Below are 20,638 nucleotides of genomic sequence, written 5' to 3'. Positions count from 1 at the left end.
CGACTGGGTCTTTTTGGAGAATACTTCATTTACCTACAGGAAAAAGAAAGAGAGCCAGACGATGACCGGATGTGAGACGACCGATTCAACCGTTTTTAAGAGGAGGAACTAATGTCCGTCGTTTTCTTTTAAGCGATGTCTCGATCCAAGCATAGTGAGGCAATAGTAACTAGGCACACCATTTGTTTATTTTTTTAGTTTGATTCGTTTCAGTCCGTTGGATCTAATCATCAGATAGAACATAGTTATTACATCGGTGGTGACAGGGGGGATTTCTTTTACTACTCTAATGGTTGCCGTGTCTGAAGGAAAAATTTGGCGGAGGCATGTCGTTGAGTTGGAAGTCGAGGAGTGAAGGCCGTTGGATATCCTCAGCGTGGCAGGGGCGCGGAGGGCGGACTGGAATATGTCAACCGTGGTAGCCTTAGCGTGATCCTAGCATTCGCTTTCGAGGACTGATATTAGGTGACGACGTTATTAATCATGGTTCCAACGAAAGACCGAAAGGATTACATCAGGATGCTGTTATTTTTATTGCACCCCTCCCGTTTGTCGATATGTTCTACAAATGGCTTAATTGTTGTCACGGGTCTCCGAGGTCTGCTGAGAATCGAGATATTATATTCGATCATTAAATTATAAAAAATTTATAAAAATTAAATTATTTATCAAAAATTATTCAATAAAATTTTTTTTATATCTAAATTAATCGGAGATAGGTGACCGTCTAAAAAAAAATTAATATATAAAAATTAAAAGTTGAGATAAAAAATTTTATTCTAACCTTCCGCTTATCTTCCTTCGTATACGATGAAAATATCGTTACTATATAACTTCTATCCCTTAAAATTTAGAACACAAAAATTATTATATTTAATAGATAATTATCATCATTAAAATAAAATAATAAATCATTGATGGATGATCATTATGCTCCACGATCTCATGATCGTGGATAATTAACACCTACGTCGAATCACTGTTGTTCGACCTCTATTTTTTTAAAATCAAAATAATCGATAAAATATCATTCAAAATCATCGATCATATACCGAACTTAGTCGGCTGTGAACCAAAATTTTATTCCAACATTAATCATACTCCCATCCGCCTCAAGTCCGCAGTGGCATCAACTTGAAGCTGGGATCCCACGGGCAACAAAGACGGAGTGGAGCAAATTGAATCACCTCAAAGCATATTGAGCTGCATGGGATACGCTTGTCCTTGCATTTTTTTTTTTTTTTTTGGTACAGTCGTCCTTGCCTTTGATTTGGAGTATATGGCAGGAGGGACGCGGAAGAGACTTTCTTGGAAAGGAAGCATAAAGTTTTCAAACCACTAAAAAGGCTTATAAGTTATTTAAATCATGGCAAGCGCCAGTCTCAAACAGGCAACCGCCTGGATTCTTGATGATTGATAACCTCTTGGCAGCCAGTCTTTGAATGTTTTTCTTTTGGCCCCAGTTTTAGAAAACTCTTGTTCTGGGTTCGTACAGGAATTTTATATTTCTTCGTAATCTTAATGAAGTTTGGTGGGGAGAGCGAGAGAGGGCAAAGCCCAATTGAATGCCTCAAGTTTTTTAACTTCAACCCTCCAAGTTAATTTGAACTAATAAACATTCTTTTGTTGATTGTCCAAAAAAATATAAGTGATAACTTGAGTTTACAATTTTCTAGATGTTATTATCTATTAAGTTTTGTTTATTAAGTAATTTTTTTACTTCGAAAGAAAATGGGTAAAGCCCTTAGTAATTATTTAAGATTATACAGCGTGGTGGAAACAAAACTCAAATTCAATTATTCAATCTCTACCAACCTCATCAATTGAATCAGGTGGCAACCTCCGATCGCAAAAGATGGTAGCTATCCCAAAAATAACTATACTCAGCATATTAATTTTGTCCGAATAATCTACTAAGCAGCTAATAGCCATTACAAGACTAATAATATAATGATGGATAACAATTTCATTGCCATGCTTCCCTTTTTGGTTTTGGTTTTGGGTTTTTTTCTCTCCCTTCAAAATAGTAGTGGATAGTTGAACCAATAACGCACGTAAATTAGAAGGTAAAGTCGCCGTTGGGTTGGAAATGAGCGCGTAATAAGACCAAAATTTAAAGGTGGTCCTGTAGATGAGAATTTGTGTCACAATTTAGAAATAAAAGGAATCTAAGACTGAACCACTACTCTGGGTCATGCCAGCTCGCATTTGAGCCCTGGTCTGGGGTCGAATAGCTCGTTGCTTGAGATCAGCTTATTACTTCCTGGACTCAAGCTGACATCCCATGTGCACCACCTGGAAGAGCAGGGTCCACCGTGACATCAATGATCTCACACCACGTGGTCGTGGTTAAGTTTTTTGTCCAAAAGATTCGAAGAGCGCATTTTATAAGCCGAGAGAGGGGACAATCCTCTCTGCCAATTAATTGGCTCTACTATTAGATCCTGTCCTTTCGAGGTACGCTCAGATCCATGCATGGCTGGATTCCTCTGTTGGCCACAAGCAGTCTTTTACTATTATTCCTTGGGGAAAGGTTAGTAGATTTCTCGAACTTCCTGAAATGTTCCATTGTTTAGACAGAACAACGTATATGGATCATAAATATTGACATTTTGATACTAAGCCAGGCGATTCTTTTTCCTTGAGAAATTAGGTATAATTTTGTCTCAATTGATGGAAGTCAATAAAATTGGTGGAAGTCAACAAATAAAGAGAAATGTACGAATATGAACCCCTTATATATAAATAAATTTAAATAAAATTAATTAAATTTGAATTCAAATACGTCTAAATCAAAATTACATAACGAAGATTCTATATTAATGATTCAAATCGTTAGACGTGATCTACTATTTTAAAATTATTTACACATCAAAAATTATATAATTTAAAAATCTCTAATCTATGCATCAAGTGATTAAAAAATATATTTAATTTTAATTTTATTTAAATTATTTAATTTTTGATTATTTTATATATAGATTAAAAATTTTTAAATCATATGATTTTTGATGTGTAAATAGTTTTGAGATAGTAGATCATATTCCATAACTTAAATAAATGATGTAGAACTCCTACAATAAAATTTTGATCTGATCTTATATAAGTCCAAATTCTATCAAATTCTAATTTTACTATATATATATAGATATATATATATATATAGAGAGAGAGAGAGAGAGAGAGAGAGAGATCAAATTCACGAAACGCTCCAGGATAAAGTGCATGAGGAGTGCCAGCATGGCCCCTTCTACTCTTTCTAATAGTTTGTGGTGACCTATTGGGGATGCAGAGCTTCATCGGCACACCTAAGGCTTGGGGAGTGGAAGAACCTCAGGGTCACAAGCATTCTTCCACTTGATATCGGCAAGCTTTAATCCAATTCCGCCTACTATGCTCGTGTATCCGGACTCGGAAAGTGCAAAAAACCATCATGCAAATTCAGAGGTACCTCTCTTGCACAGAGCTCACTACCGACTTCAGATGCATAAAGTAAATAGGATTTTTTTACGATGCTCCAAAGATTCTTATCGTCATTTTTTTTTTTTACAAAAAATTTTGACCGTTGGATTGAAAAACAACGGCCACAGATGGGTACCAGTTGTTCCCGTTGCCAATCGATCGTGGTTGGTACAGATAATATTTTAACATCAGCAAGCAAGAGGATGAATGGTTCACATGGTAAATTTTTACGACCATTTTCAAAGTGGTTTTCTTCCTCATTCCCGATCTCCATCTCCTATTACCGAGAAGCATTGAAGAAGCGCTAGATCGTGGCAACGGTGCTTGTCCGGGAGGCGTAGAGGATGTGTCATCTTCTCGGTGTTCGTCGGTGGCGTGCGACAGTAGGCATGTTCATGGGATCATTGCGATATTGGTGTTCTCTACCGGATCTACTGGAGAACATCTTTCCCCCGTTTGAGCACTATTCTGATCGACCAATCATCCAAGGAATACCCTCTACTATTTTCCGCTGACCACCTGTTCGACGAAATTCCAAGCCACTAACCATCATTTTTCCCCCAGTTATTTCATCAAACAGTAAGTGGTCTCTTATGAAATTGTTTTAATTCATTTGATTGGTTTATGTATTCGTGTAACTGCTGCCGTTTGAAGTCCTTTCAAAAAAACTTTCAAGGTGATTGTGATTGCAGTAAAAATGTTTTGGGTGTGTATGTTGTGGTTTTGTTTTCTTGGTTAACTCAGGCTACTGAAGCTTTATAAACTGCAATCTAAGAAAGAAAGAAAGAAGAATTTATCTTTATTAATCTAAACAATGATCCAACTGAAAATGCTAGTGTTTGACATTCCTGAATCTGTTGAAGAACTAATTAACAATATGCAAGAAATCAATGGCTTTCTGGACCTGGATAATGTTATTGAAGCTTAAGTGCACGCATTTTAAGTGGCCAACCAGAAAGAAGGAGGGGCGATAAAAAATCTTATTGCTTCTCTTGGGCGCACGTGCTGGAGGATAGAAACGACGTGCCACTTCATTCCTTGATTAATTTGAATTCTTATCTTGATAGGGATAAGGCTAACTTATTTTAAACTGATCCTAATCTGTTTAGAATTAGTTATAGACGTAGAAAGGGACTCAATTTTGTGCGACAAATATTTAAAGGGGGTTAGTTTTGGCATGTTCGTATAATCTTTGTTTTTGTGTGCTAACATTCTTGTCGTCCACTTCCTCCTCCACATCAACTATTTCTTTGTTCTATCTTCCACACCCTACTCCTTCTAGATCAGATCTAGAGAGGCCTTAGAAAGAGAGAAAGAAAATCAAAGAGTTCTTGATTTTTCTTAATGATTAGGATCAATCCTCGAAATTTTTTATAGGGCTGCTTTAAGTGATATCAAGTAAAATACCCTAATTCAAGCCCAAGAACAAAATCTGTAAGTGAGTTAGCATCCCAAGGATTTTGGAGTTCTGATCGAGATATCTCCATATGAATACCAATAAAGGTCGGATACTTACGTGGCTACGGCAGCAACCCCTGACATCTGCAGGATTCGATCCAATAAAGGAGGGAAAAACGATCAGGTATATCTTCTTTTTGCTGTTTGTGATTTCAAATCTATGTTTATTTAGACATATTAGACGATTCTAGAGGTGATTATGATTTAAAATCAGCATATTTAGATTAGATTAAAATTTTAAAAATTTGCTTTTGCTGTAGTTACCGTAACCATATAGATCTATACATGCGAATCAACCTAATTTTCTAGCAAAAACTCCGGTCTATCTTCAACCTCTCTTTAGGCACCGAGAAGCCATTGGCGCATAGCCTTCTTTGAACCAGTCTTTTACTGTGATTAGGTGGATTCCTCCTACTGGAGTACCGAAGATCAATTTGCATGGATGTTACAGCTATTGAATCTGCCACAGTCTATATAATTAGAAATCATCAAGGATAGTTGGGCAGAGCCCGAGGCAAGTTATTGTTATCTATTTTGGTGTTTTTGTTGTAAGATTATCTATTAGTTAATATAAAATACGAAAATAACAAACAAGTAATTACATATAGAAAAATAAAATATGTCGATTTACGTGATTCTATCTTTGATCTATGCCCATAAATAAAGATGGGGAGATTCTACTGCATCAAAAATGAAATACAAAGAATGTGCGGCATCTCAGATAATAAAAACATGATTACAATATATCGTTACCAAACCTAAAACAATGAAAAAAAAACCAAAATACTTAAATAGACCAATTAAAATCCAAAAAATGAGTTGGGTTGCAATATGGTCGGAGGTATAAGTGGCTTATTTAGAGCTACAGGCACAACAAATATGGATAAAGGGTGATTCTAAAACAGTCATCGCTTGGCTTACTAATTATGTGTTGAACGGATACCAAGACAACCCCATCTTGGAGGACCTTATGGCATGAGAGACTACTTGTCAAGTTTTATTGCTGTTCGTATATATCATGAAGCAAATCGTGGTGCAGATTTTTCAGCAAACGGAGCAAGGTAGGGGGATATCTCCTTTCCATCATCTGCCCATTTATTACCAGAATTTACAGCAATTCTGCAGGCGGATGAATGATTGTTGCATTTGAGCGATCATAATATATGCCTACAGCAGAATCTTCGGCTAGTTTGTTTTCTCTCAATCGACTGAGACGGTCTGAAGTCTCTTTGTATATATCTGTTGGGTTGGTTTTCCATGTGAATGTTATATGGCGGGTAGGTAGATTCATGGTTTCAGGTATTTACAAGCTGTTTGTACTTTTTAAATTTTGGCAGTTCCCCCTCTTATACCGAAAAAAAAAAAAAAAGAGAGAGAGAGAGGAAAGAAAGGAGAAGAAGAAAGAGAGAGCAATGGATCGTTGGTCGAGCGATATACTAAACCCGAAAATGCCTTTGTTCTAATACAAAGTTGGACCTTACTCCCTCTCATCAAATAATAAAATAAGCCCAATCACCAATCTCATATCAATTTGTCCAGATAGAAATCTCTCACAACCAAGAGAAGCGGACCACCGGATCCGCTCAAGTTCAACCTGCCGCTAGGCTAGCTTGCCTTGTGTACTAATGAAACAAAACATGCTGGACAGTGAGATTAAACCAGGATACCCAGATCATTATTGGCAGCCCAACATAGTGGCCCTACGTCGGCCACTGGGCTTGTGTACAAGGAATCTGGGTCAGAAATCCAAAGCAGATGAGGTCATCTACTGTTCCTTTGTGAGCAATTAGCTGGCCATTTTCACAAGGGGCCCCACCCTCTCTAGTGGCATCCAAAGCGGATGAGGTCACCTAATGTTCTCTTGTGAGCAAGTAGAGGGCCACTGTCGCTAGGGGCCCTACTATCCAGTGTTTTGCTGCTCGCTCTAAAGCCCTCCGGTTTCTGGCCATCAAACACCAAAACAGCCCCTTGTATTTGGGATTGGCACCCCCCAAAACCAGTGGCACCTCGCATGCGGTTTTCTCCCACTCTCCTCTACAAATCGTATGGCCCCTCCCACTTTCCTTCCCATCACACTTAAAAACACCACCTCTTCCTCTAATTTTTCATCATCATTAGAGCTTAATTATTTCCACCAGCTCACAGAGAGAGCAGTGATGGCTTCTGCGAGCAGGGCTTCTTGGGTCGTGGCTGCCAGTGTTGGGGCAGTGGAGGCCCTCAAAGATCAAGGGGGTTTGTGTAGATGGAACCATGCTTTTCGGTCTCTCCACCAGCATGCCAAGAGCAACATGGGCTCATTATCCCAGGCTATGAGGATGTCTTCTTCCATCGCTGATGGAAGAAACAAAGGGGAGGATGAGAGAGCTAAGCAGTCTGAGGAGTCCTTGAGGACGGTCATGTACTTGAGCTGTTGGGGACTCAACTAGGGAGGTTGGAGTCCTTGTAAACCAAAAATCTCTCCAAGTAGTTCTCTCCCTTCTGAATTTTGGGAACTGTGAATATGAGAATTATTATATATCTTGTGAAGGAAAAGTAAAAGCCATCTTTAATTTGCCTACGCTTTTGAGTTCACTCATCTTGTGTTTCACGATTGTCCTGCTTTTTTTCTTTCTATTTATTTTTTGTGCCACTTGGTGAGAATTACCACCCTTTCGGGGGAATTGGAAGTCTAAAAACCGATGCCTCTTTGATTTTCTTGCAAGTTTATTGAACTGTGAGATGAAAATATTTTGATTTAACTGAGGGAAAGGGGAACGCTAAGTAATATGAAGTGGTGATCTCCAGAAACTACAGTCTTTCATTGCTATTTATCATCGAAGGGCTTTCAATTGGTGGTGAAAGCTTATCCAGGATCTTCATGTTCAAGTGGGGTGCTGGGCTTTTATTCTGGCTTAAAAGTTTTATCACCTTGCCCTCAGCTTTTTTGATTTAGATTTTGTGGATGACAAAATTTATCGTTAAAGCCCTAAGATATACACATGTTTTAATTCAATTTTAGCATTAAAAAATATGTGAGATTTCAATTTGCTTTTAGAAAACTTTGTGTCTGAATTATATAAATAAAGATTAAAATATTGGAGAAAGGAAAATTAACTAAATTTGCATGGAGCGTGGATAAAGAATCCACCTTCAAATTTGCCCTCGCAACTGGCCCATCCCTGCTATAAAACTAAAATTTGAATATATAATGCGATATTTTCTCCAGACCCATCACCAATTGCATTGCCAAATTACCAAAGTTTTGTTTAATCATAGACTACTTCCCTCAGGCATAGATTGATTAAGGGAAAAATCAAAATCTGGGGAAGTAAAGGCTGTCCAAGTCCCAACATTTGTGGACATGGTTGCATATTTCGTGCTTTCGATGATGGGAGAGGTCCAAATAAAGGCCTTAAATTGAAATGCCGAGGCCGTTCTTTAACACCCACCCCCTCAAAAAAAAAAAAAAAAAAGGAAAGGTTTTCTTTTTCTCTCTTTTTATGTCAATGTATTACGATATAAAGCGGAGAATATCTTTCAAAAAGTATGATCTTAAATAAAAAGAATCAAATAAAAAAAACAAAAAGGACTGAAGAATATTACCGCATAGCATATGGAGTCATGCATGTCATGGTGATAAGTTTTAAGTTGTGTTTTGTTATACTATTGTTGATAAAATATCTAATCAAAAAAATTAGTATTTCGAAGCCCATAAAGCATCTCATTATACCCACGTAACGTGGATATGCCACACTTATCTTTTATAGGACTGAGCAAATAATCAAAATCTGAAAAAATCTATCCAATCCATTCTGTAAATAATCGAATCCGTATGAAATCAAATTTGAATCGAATTGTGATTTATAAAAAAATTGATTAATTACGATCGAATTCAATTTTTATATTTTTAATCTATATAAAACCGAATCCGATCGATATAGTATTTTCAATACTTACACTATTTAAAAAATTAAAAAATAATAATTATGACATATCATGTACTAACTTATAGGCGTTATGAAATTATTATATCTTAATTTCTATATGAATTGAATGATGTATTGATTTATGATGTTTAAAATTAATATTGGATTAACATTGAAGTCTAAATCGATATAATCCATTCAAATATGCTACAAATTATTAATTTTAATTTTAAATAATTTATATATGATAAACGATCGATGATAAATTAAATTTTTTTAATTCGATTGAATCTGATCGGATCAATTTTATTTTCAATCCGGTCCAATTCGATCCGCGCCCAGCCCAGTTCTTCTAAGGATAATAATGGTGCCACGCCCATGACATCCCATCAACAAGCTAGCTGGCTCTGGACCCAAAGGTCGGCAGTATGCTGGCACCATTATAGAGTTTCACATCATAACATTGTGGTGGGCCCCACATCTTTCGTCATTATCATTCCAAAAGTTGGAGCGTGCCATGAAAGTGTGAATTACACGATTTGCTTGGAAAGGAAATAGCTATTCCAGCTCCCCAAAGCCTAAATTAGCCCGACCACTTTGATCTTATTACTTCAATAACGTAGGGACAAGTATTCATAAACAAGTTTAAAATGATTTGAAGTTAGTTTTCTATATGAAAAGTTGTGTTTAGACATTTAATTCATGAAAAATACTTTCAAAAATCTCAGGATAATCCGAGTCTCTTGCTCACCCACGGAAAGTCGAGAGAGGAAAAATAAAACGTTTAGAAGAATTTTTCGTTCAGGTATAAAGCCTATTAGCAATCTGAAAACCAAAAAGTCCAGTTCGTACCGTTAATCGCATATTTTATGCCAAGGTAACTTTGCTACTTTAGATGTGCAACTCCATTGCAATTTACAATGCAATTCCATGTACCGTCCATTACAAGCAGGACTATTACTCCAATCTATATCTATATAGTACACGACGAAATGAATAGACCATTAGCTAACATAATCTCCTCGCAGCCAAAGTTGTTGTACAAATGCAACATACGATCTTAGAAACCAAGTAAACAACTCCTACATACGGATCTCTGCAGCCAACCGACGGAACATCCATCTCTCTTCCCCGAAATCTCTATTAAGTTGGTCCCCAACAACTCAAGTACATCACGGTGCGCAGCGACTCCTCCGCCCGCTTCCTCTTATCCTCACGGGCGGTGACCCCAGACTTGAGATTAGAAGCGTGCGGTGCCCCAGACTTGAGATTAGAAGCGTGCGGTGCGCCGGGGAGTCGCATCACCCGCTTGGAGTTGGAGGTGGCCGCGGCGGGGTCCTTAATCGACTTGGCGTTCTGCTCCGCGAATCCTGTCACCGCTCTCATATTTTCATCTCACTTCCTCGCTACCAACTCGAACAAATCTCAGCGATCGGAAATCGATTTCAGAAGAACGCTTCCCGGAAGAGCACTCACGAAGGGAAGTAGGAGAAAACTCGGACTTGGGGTAGGGAAGGAAGAGAAGGGACAGGGGAGGAGAAGTTTATGTAGAGGAAGAAGGGCTGGCCCGGAAAGGAAACCACCGGCTATGGCCGGCAGATGCCCCTAGGAAAACCACAGGAAAACTGGAAAAGGGCCGGGAATGGGCGACACGTGTCAGTTGACGAAGTCTCTAGAATTTGGATTTTGCTTTGCCGGTGGGACGTGCCTCATTGGTGTGGATCGAAGAAAATATCTTGTCATAGGTTGCATAGCATACGAGAAGGCTGAGAGCTGTGCGGCTCGATGTAGCGCTGCGGTCCACTGCGGATGATCATGCGCCACGTGGATATTATGTTTCACGTCTTAATAGCGGTCTTCCAGTCGACGCCGGTCGGACATGATCGGAAACGCTCGTGGAATGAAACCTGGAGAACTAAGGATCGTGATTGCCAGCTAGTCAGAACACTGCTCTGTCCGGTGTTCTGGCAGGATAAATGAATCTAACGTTTGAGATGGGCCGGATGGTCCATGGGTCAGGATCCACAGCCATCGAAAGAGCAATTTTTTTGTACACGGCATCCCTGCGCAGCAGAAAAAAATACATCATTCTATCTAATTGGATCACATATTCATTATTTTTAAATATATATTTAATATATATAATTTTATTTTTTATTTAAAATTTTGAATGATGAAAATATCTATTCTCGTCTGAAAAAATTATGACGTTCTATGATCATATTGTAACATAATATAGTCAAATTATGACTTTCTGTTCATAATCTAGTCATAGGATATCACAAAAAAATAAAAAATATTATTAATATTTAAAAATTTTATAAATTTTTAAAGATGAAAATATTTTTTTTATAATTTTTAAAAAAATTATAACTTTCTGTGTGCAAGAAGTCATAATTTGACCATAGGATATCATAATATGGCCACAAGATATTATAATTTTTTTAGAATAAGAGGATAATTTTGTCATTCAAAATTTTAAATAAAAAAAACTACGAACATTAAATGTGCTATTAAATATGCATTGAAAAATGGTGGCTACATGCTCCAATATGATTATGTGGTGCACTCTACGTCAATTTTATTACACTGCACGTAGTGCACAAAGACTTTCTCGCCATCAAAATGCCTCGTTGATATTGCTAATGAAGATTGAGGGTGCTTAAAATACTATAAATAAAAAAAAAATCATGAAGTTTTAATCTCTCGTCACAATGAAATTAACAATTCTAGCAATATGACCCTAAATCTTTGTTTGATTTATAATGTAAAAACATTCAAATCAACTAAAATTTAATGTAATATAAATTTAAAATATCTGGATCAAGGTTCATAGTATAAAGTTGTTATTTATATGGTATACAAACAAAATCATGATAAATTGAGCTAATTTATATTTTTAAGATTCATATTGTTAATTTTTGATATTTGAAATTAAATATCTTTGATTGTATTCCCTCTTAAGAGATATATACAGAGATACTTAACTACACTCAAGTAGATCGCAGCTCGAATTTGATTTAGAGATCTACAATCTATTATTTATAAACTATTTGTATATAAAATTATATGATTTAGAGAGCTACAATCTATGCTTCAACTAATGAGAAGATATATATAATTTTATATTATTTAATTTTTGACTATTTGATGCAAAACTAAGTTTCTATATCATATTTATTTATCAATTTCCTCATGTCAAATTTAATAAAAAATAAATTATATAAGATAAAAAAAATTAATACAAGTTTATGGATAAAATATATTTTAACTATTATTACTACTCATGATATATAAAGAAATATAGGTGTAAGGTTAATATGAAAGGTTTTCTTTTAATGCAAATAAAATGATATTTTATCATGAAAAATGCGTGACACTACATAAAACTCTCTACTGCTTATATAAAAAACTATGCAGAAGAGAAATCATCAGTTTTGAGAGAGCAAAGAAGTATTTAAGAAAGATTGACAAAATGATTTAAAATCAAAAAAATATAATGACTATATATCATAAGACAAAAAAAAATTTGAACCATATATTAGAAAATAGTTAAAATTTAATCAAATGGAATATAGAATGCTCCTTGGTTTCGAAACTGAGCAATATTCCTCCTAAATTTCATTTGACATTCTTCGTACCAAAATGTTTCTTTGTTTTTGGTTTAGAATATCTATAATTTTTATGGTAAAGAAAAAAGGAAACACGCAAATTCTTAGCTATAAAGAAATAAAAAATAAAAAGTTTTAAAAAGCTAAAATGGGTCAAATCAAATTTTTTAGATTTTCAAATTCAAAGATGAATTTTTTCATAAAATTTTAATAAATTACTGAGATCATATTATTTTTTCTAAATTAATATTTAGAATTTTTAAATAATTATATTGTTAGATCTAAATAAGAGATAAGCGATAATCTAAACAAAAGTATATGAGATACTCTAAATATATGTATTGAATATTTAATTTATAATATTTAGCAAATACATGTCATTCATCTTGTACTTCGACAAAAAAAAAGAATTATTTAAATTTTATATTATTTAAATTATCTAATTTTTAACTATTTAATGCAAGATTAAGTTTCTATATCATATGATATTTGTTATTAAGAAATTTAAAAATAATAAATTATATCCAATGTCTGGATCATATTTGTTGAATCGAGATCTCAATAAAAATCTAAATCTCGCTATATATATATGTTGGATATAAAATACCCCCAGTCGAAGTTCGTAAAAGACTGATCCTTTCAGGACTTTTCCGGCTTCCGACCTTGTGTGGCGTCTCTCTGAACCCCCCTCGACCGTCCGAATTTCCCCGATAATGAGCTTCTGCATTCATCTACCGGGCCGCCCCGAAGACTCTCTGGGCCTCACTATCAGCCGACCTTCTACAGTAATCAATTATCCTCCGAATCCCTTCTGGACTTCTTCCGGCTGCAGACGACCTTACTCCGAACTTCTTCCGAACTTCGTCAATATCCGAGCTCCTCCGACAACGAGATTCCTACAGTAATTAGACTCCATCCAAATTTTTACGATGGTCGACCGCCTTCCGGATTCCAACCGAGCTCCTGCGAGAGCCGAACTCCCACTGCAGGCGGTCTACTTTGGATATCTACTGTAAGCGAATTCCATTCGAGCCTCTACTGTAAACGAATTCCTTTCGAACTTCTATGACAGGTAGACTTCAGCCGAGCTTCTCCATAGAGGATGGGTTTCGGACGAGCTTCTACAATGGGACAGGCTCCACCAGCCGGGACGCTATTCCGAGCTTCTACGACAACTGATCCTCGTCCGAGCTCCTACAATAAGCGGCCTCCTTTCGGCCTTCTGCAAGAACCGGACTCCGTCCGAACTTTCACAGCGGATAGATTCCAGACGAGCTTCTGCAACAGACGGACTTCAGCAGCTGGGTCTCTATGATGGTCGATCGCCTCCGGTGTCTGCCGAACCTCCCCCAACGCTAGCCGAGGTCCATCGCCGGTCGACCCTCCGCCAGATTCTTCATAAAACCAGATTTTTCCGACGGATAACCTTCAGACGAGCTTCCACATCAGGCAAATCCCAGACGGACTTCTCCAGCAATCGGACTCCTACCGGACTTCGTCAACAAGAAAATCTCCATCCGAGCTTCTGCAGCAGATGACTCCCGCCTGTAGCACCAGCGCCCGAGGCGTCCGACAATCGCAGACTCGTCGGCAACCTCAGAACATCCGAGCTTCTCCTAAGTCGATGAGATAGAGAGCCATTTTGCTCCATCAGACATCCCAGCCGAGCTTCAGTGGATAGATCCAGACTCTCTGGCAAGCCAACGACAAGGGTCACTATCTTGCTCCACTCCCTAGCAAGTCGCGACAACGGATACTACTCCACTTTCCATAGTAAACTCTACGTGGCCCTGAACGGCCCCTGATGCCACTACTCTCCATAACAAACTCCGCGCGGCTCTGAACGGCCCACTACCGAACGGTTACAGACGTCGTTGTCAATCAGTTACGCTCTCCGTCTATAAAAGGGGACCCTCAGATACGTTCTTCTCTAAGCTCAAAACTCTATTTCGAAACTCTGCTAAAATTTTCATTCGAGCACTCCATTTCTGTTGAAGCAGAGTACTGACTTGAGCGTCGGAGGGTCTTGCCGGAGCACCTCCAACTCCGATTTAGACTTCCCTTGCAGGTCCCGACGGCGGCCGCGGTCATCCCAGCTCTAGCTTCTCCGGCTTCGGCGAAATTCTGCACCAACAAAATTGGTGCTAGAGAAAGGGTCTGTGTCTTCACAGTATCCTTGTTCTTAAAGGAGTGCTCAACGGGACTGCCTCCGGTCATCTTCTCCGACATCTTCTTCTCCTTCTCCCACTAGATCCCCACCTGATGCCTCTCCGAAAGGCATCCACCAGGCGATCCACGGCCTCTGCGGCCAGATCTCAGGCTCCGACCTCGCCTTCAGTTTCCCAAGCTCCTCCTCCTCCGGCAACGGTGGTCAGCATAGAGCAGTTCGACCTGCTGGTTCAGCAGGTTAGAGGCCTCATCGAAGCAGTGCAGGCCATGCAGCAGCAGTAGCAATAGCTGCAGGCATCAGTGCGGTTGGAAAGAGCATCGTCGGAGTTCCAAAATCCGACAGTTGGGCGGGCCACTTGGGCCAGTCGCCCTGTCTTCCCCGGAAAGGGGAATCCGAGGGTGGAAAGCCCTCGGTCTGATCACGATTTTACTCCCGAAGGATCCCTACCTTCATTCTGCCGGAAGACCTTCGAGACTCACAATCGAGAGGACCTCCTGGATCAAAGGCTCCAGGAGATGAACCGACGGATCGAAGAGCTCTGTCATGCTCCCCCTGCTTATGGTGAGGATATCTGTACTGACCCTCCTTTCTCTTAAATGATCATGCAGGAACCGATCCCGCCAAACTTCAAGCTCCCCCAATTCGAAAGCTATGACGGGACCTCGGATCCGGTTGACCACCTGGAGACCTTTCGAACAATGATGCTGCTCCATGGCGCGTCAAACGCCATCCTATGCCGAGCTTTTCCATCCACTCTGAAGGGAGCAGTAAGGAACTGATATTCGGCACTGAAGTCGGGTACCATCTTCTCCTTTGATCAGATGAGCCACCAGTTTGTGGCTCATTTTGTTAGCAGCCGGCGTCCCCGGAGAGGTTCGGAGTCCCTCATCAACATCAAGCAAAAGGAGGGAAAATCCATCCGAGCTTACGTCAACCGTTTCAATGTCGTCGCATTGGAGGTCTGAAACTTGGACCAATCGATCGCGATGGCCGCCCTGAAGGGCGGTCTTCAAAAGAACGATCTTCTGTTTTTCCTGAAAAAGAAGAATCCCAGGGACTTTGCTGATTTGCTGGCTCGGGCCGAAGGGTATGCCTGAGTAGAAGAAGCCTTCAAGATGAAGGATGAGGAGACCGCGAAGGAGCGACAGGCAGGAGACTCCAGCAAGCCCGCAGTTGAAAAAGGGCTGAGTGAAGCTCGGCCGCGTTCTTGAACTCCTCCAAACACAGGCGTGTCCGGACTCCTCCCCAAGCTCGCAAGTAGAGAAGCCCGGACCACAGAGTTCGATGGAGCTCTCCCCCCGAAAGATTCCACAGCTACGCCCCTCTCAACGCATCAAAAACTCAAGTGCTGATGGAGGTTAGGGAGCAGCTGCCAAAGTCGGAAAGGATGCGCTCGCACTCCGGAAAGCACAACCCAAACAAATTCTGTCTCTATCATTGTGACCACAACCATGATACGGAGGAGTGTATTCAGCTCCGAGACGAGATCGAGGAGCTCATCAGAAGAGGTCGGCTCGACAGATTCATTCGATGCCGACCTGAAGGTAGAGAAGATCGATCTAGGGCCCTGCCGCAGTCGGAGCCGCCAAGAAGGGAGGAGCAGCCTGAAGATCGGCCTCTGATTGGAATTATCAACTCCATCTCAGGAGGACCCCGACAGGGAGCAGACCTTCCGCGACCATGAAATTCGAAAAATTTACGAATGTATTATCAATAGCTTTGTCTTAAATAAAAATTTCATATTTGCATATTTTTCTTTTAGCATGAGCTTATAACGACAGAAAGTAACTCTCCCATACAAATGAAATTAAGCGCGTTAGGAACAGGAGAAAAACCTCATCCTAACATGAGCAAAGTCGAAGGCCCGATTTCTTAAAGACCAGATGGGGGAGAGGCCCTTGCAACGGCCCTTATGTGCCCCCACAGTCTTGTTAGGAATAGGAGGAGAACCTCGTCCTAACATGAGCAAAGTCGAAGGCCCGATTTCTTAAAGATCGGATGAGGAGAGAGGCCCTCGCAACGGCCTTTATGTGCCCCCACAGCCTTGTTAGGAACAGGAGGAGAACCTCATCCTAACATGAGCAAAGTTGAAGGCCCGATTTCTTAAAGACCAGATGGGGGAGAGGCCCTTGCAACGGTCCTTATGTGCCCCCACAGTCTTGTTAGGAATAGGAGGAGAACCTCGTCCTAACATGAGCAAAGTTGAAGGCCCGATTTCTTAAAGATCGGATGGGGGGAGAGGCCCTTGCAACGACCCTTATGTGCCCCCACAGCCTTGTTAGGAACAGGAGGAGAACCTCGTCCTAACTTGAGCAAAGTCGAAGGTCCGATTTCTTAAAGATCGGATGAAGGGAGAGGTCCTTGCAACGGCCCTTATGTGCCCCCACAGCCTTGTAGGAATAGGAAGAGAACCTCATCCTAACATGAGCAAAGTCGAAGGTCCGATTTCTTAAAGATCGGATGGAGGGAGAGACCCTTGCAATGGCCCTTATGTGCCCCCACAGCCCTGTTAGGAACAGCAGGAGTACCTCGTCCTAACTTGAGTAAAGTCGAAGGTCCGGTTACTTAAAGATCGGAAGGGGGGAGAAGCCCTTGTAGCGGCCCTTACGTGCCCCCACAGCTCTGTTAGGAATGGAAGGAGAACCTCGTCCTAACATGAGCTGAAATCGACCGTCGGGAGCAAAAGGAGGACCTCGTCCTGACACAAATGGAGACCTAGTCAATCAAGACCGGACGGAGAGGAAAGTCTCCTCAACGGCTCCTCTATGCTCCCACAACCCCGTTAGGAGCAGAGGAAAAATCCTCACTCGAACACAAAAAAGGAGGAAGAGAAAAAGAAAAATGACAAACTACACCAGTGATAAGTGAAAAATAGACTACATCAGAGACATAAGGGATCTCGTCTCAACGAGAAAAGAGACTCTTATCAAAAACCCTCAGTCTCTGAGAGGGAACTCAGCATAGGCCAAGAAAAAATCGATTTTCTCAAGGTAACGAGAAGTTCGGGCCCCTAAGCTCGAGCACCGGGAGGAAGTGTCAAACTCGAATGGCCTCGAAAGGACCTACGGTCATAAACAAAAAGGACAAATCAATACAGCGATAATTAGGAACCTTCAAACAATGTTGACATCGAACAAGATGGAAGACAAAAGAAGTTCGGTAAACAACCACTTAATACCAGAATGGACAAGGTAATAAAAAATTTTCTTTTTATTTTATTGGTGAAGTATATATTGCAAAGCCTTGAAGGCCAAAAAAAAAAGAAAGAAATGACAAGAAAAGAAAAAGAATACATGGAAAGATAAAAAAAAAAAAGAGAGGCTCTAAGGAAGCCCAGTTTCTTCCGACTTCGAGCTCTCGGTCTCGGTCCTTACTATGGATTGCCTTAAGTTTTTAACTTCTTCCTCTAGTTTCATCTTTCTCAGCAGCATATCCCGGTACACCTGGTGGAAGCGCCGGCTCTCGTCCTCCGACTCTCGAAGCCTCCTCCTCAGGACTTCGGACTCCGCCTCGGCATCTTTGACCACCTGCTGCTCGTGGACCAGTTGAATCTTCTACCGCTGCAGTTCGGCCTCCTCCCGCCCAAGGGCCACAGATAGTTCTGCCATGGTCCCCCTCAAGGAGCGGGACTCGTCGGAGCCTTGTGCAGAGGCAGGCTGGACTCTCTCAGACAACTATCTCTGAAGGCGGGCAACTTTGTCAGTCGCTGTCTTGAGTTTCCTTCGGTAGTCCTCTACTTGCCTGCACTAGCCGACCTCGTCCTAACATGAGCTGAAATTGATTATGACAGGAACAGGAGGAGAACCTTATTCTGACACAAGCGAAGATCTAGTCATTTGAGACCGGATGAAGGGAAAAGCCCCTCAGCAACTCCTTTACACCCCTACAATCTCGTCCTAATACAAAAAAGAAGAAGAAAAAGCGACAAGCCATACCAAAAAAAAAAAAGCTCTAAGGAAGCTCGGCTTCATCAGACTTTGAACTTTCGATTCCGGCCATCGTCGAGGATTACTTTAAGTACCTGACTTCTTCTTCCAGCCCCCCTTTCGGATCAGCAATTACTCTAGCATTATCTTTAAAGTACATGTAGACGCCATCTTTTCCGCGCCATGGTTTCCGCTGCCTCACAATGACGGCAGGCATTACCTTCTTTCTGAGGTCAGGTTCTCCCTTATAGTGACGGCGGGCATGACCTTCTTTCTGAGGTCAGGTTTCCCCACACAATGACGCACACCGGAAAGCACTCGGCGGTCAAAGATGTGCATAAGCGCAGGCTCTGGGCAATCAAGGCGAAATACGGCCGGATCTGTCCCTTCTACCCTCGCCTTCTTCGCTAACTCGAAAGTTGCAGCGCCTTCCCGCTTGTGGGCTTTGAGACTCTGGGTTAACATCCGAGCCAAGTCCGCGTCCATATCTGCAACGAAGGAAGATCGGCACAGTCTGTAAACGAAACCGCGGAAGTAGAGAAAGTTCTGGGCTAACCTATGCTGGTCTGAGGGATGCAGGGATGCAGAGATGAGGACGACTCGAAGGACGTCTAAGGCCAAGAAGGGAGGACCGAAGAAACTCCCGTGCAAAGTGAGATCCCCGAAGGGGGGAGGCGGGCTTAAATAGGCGACGGGGTCCGGTGCAATAATGACTGCAGGACTCCTCTGGCCAGTCCATGACCGCCGCATGGCCCATTCACCATGGCAAGCGGCTGAAGGTGGCCGACAATTAATAAAACCATTATTGCACCGTACCTAGAGCAGCGCTCCAGCGAGAATTCCAAAAAGAAAAAAAATTTTTCGAAAAGGCTCCAATACCAGCGTGCCGAACATCAAAATATTTGGCAACCACCGAGTGCAGAAATCGAGGAGGGGCAATTTTGACTGTGAGAATTTCTCTGTACTTCATTCGAAATTCGAACTCGAAAGTAGGAGGACTGGTGTTGGATATAAAATACCCCCAGTCGAAGTTCGTAAAAGACCGATCCTTCCAGGACTTTTCCGGCTTCCGACCTTGTGTGGCGTCTCTCTGAACCCCCCTCGACCGTCTGGACTTTTCCGACAATGAGCTTCTGCATTCATCTACGTGGCCGCCCCGAAGGCTCTTTGGGCCTCACTATCAGCCGACCTTCTACAGTAATCAACTATCCTCCGAATCCCTTCTGGACTTCTTCCAGCTGCGACGACCCTACTTCGAACTCCTTCCAAACTTCGTCAATATCCGAGCTCCTCCGACAACGAGATTCCTACAGTAACCAGACTCCATCCAAGTTTCTACGGTGGTCGACCGCTTTTCGAATTCCAACCGAGCTCCTGCGAGAGCCGAACTCCTATTGTAGGCGGTCTACTTTGGATATCTACTGTAAGCGAATTCCATTCGAGCCTCTACTGTAAACAAATTCCTTCCGAACTTCTATGACAGGTAGACTTCAGCCGAGCTTCTCCATAGCGGATGGGTTCCGGACAAGCTTCTACAATGGGACAGGCTCCACCAGCCAGGACGCTACTCTGAGTTTCCACGACAACTGATCCTCGTCCGAGCTCCTACAATAAGCGGCCTCCTTTCGGCCTTCTGCAAGAATCAGACTCCGTCCGAACTTCCACAGCGGATGGATTCCAAACGAGCTTCTGCAACAGACGGACTTCAGCAGCTGGGTCTCTACGATGGCCGATCGTCTCTGGTGTCTGCCGAACCTCCCCCAATGCTAGCCGAGGTCCATCGTCGGTCGATCCTCCGCCAGATTCTTCATAAAACTAGATTTTTCCGGCGGATAACCTTCAGACGAGTTTCCACATCAGGCAAATCCCAGACGAACTTCTCCAGTAATCGGACTCCTACCGAACTTCGTCAACAAGAAAATCTCCATCCGAGCTTCTGCAGCAGATGACTCCCGCCTGTAGCGCCAGCGCCCGAGGCGTCCGACAACCGCAGACTCGTCGGCAACCTCGGAACATCCGAGCTTCTCCTAGGTCGACAAGATAGAGAGCAGTTTTGCTCCATCAGACATCCCAGCCGAGCTTCAGCGGACAGATCCGGACTCTCAG

The 20,638-nt window shown here is 41.4% G+C and overlaps 1 protein-coding gene across 1 annotated transcript; it reads left to right on the top strand.

Moving 5' to 3' along the window:
• Positions 1-4,675: 4,675 nt before the first annotated feature.
• On the top strand, positions 4,676-7,491 carry LOC109505576 (uncharacterized). The gene is made up of 2 exons (XM_019848872.3): positions 4,676-5,044; positions 5,321-7,491. Exon 2 carries the CDS (start codon positions 6,966-6,968, stop codon positions 7,344-7,346), a length of 381 nt encoding a protein of 126 aa, XP_019704431.1. The 5' UTR covers positions 4,676-5,044; positions 5,321-6,965; the 3' UTR covers positions 7,347-7,491.
• Positions 7,492-20,638: the final 13,147 nt, after the last annotated feature.

The sequence above is a fragment of the Elaeis guineensis genome, chromosome 2, assembly GCF_000442705.2.
Source record: "Elaeis guineensis isolate ETL-2024a chromosome 2, EG11, whole genome shotgun sequence".
Classification (NCBI taxonomy): domain Eukaryota; kingdom Viridiplantae; phylum Streptophyta; class Magnoliopsida; order Arecales; family Arecaceae; genus Elaeis; species Elaeis guineensis.
The sequence above is the reverse complement of the archived record's forward strand: the minus strand, read 5'-3'. Positions and strand labels throughout refer to the sequence as shown.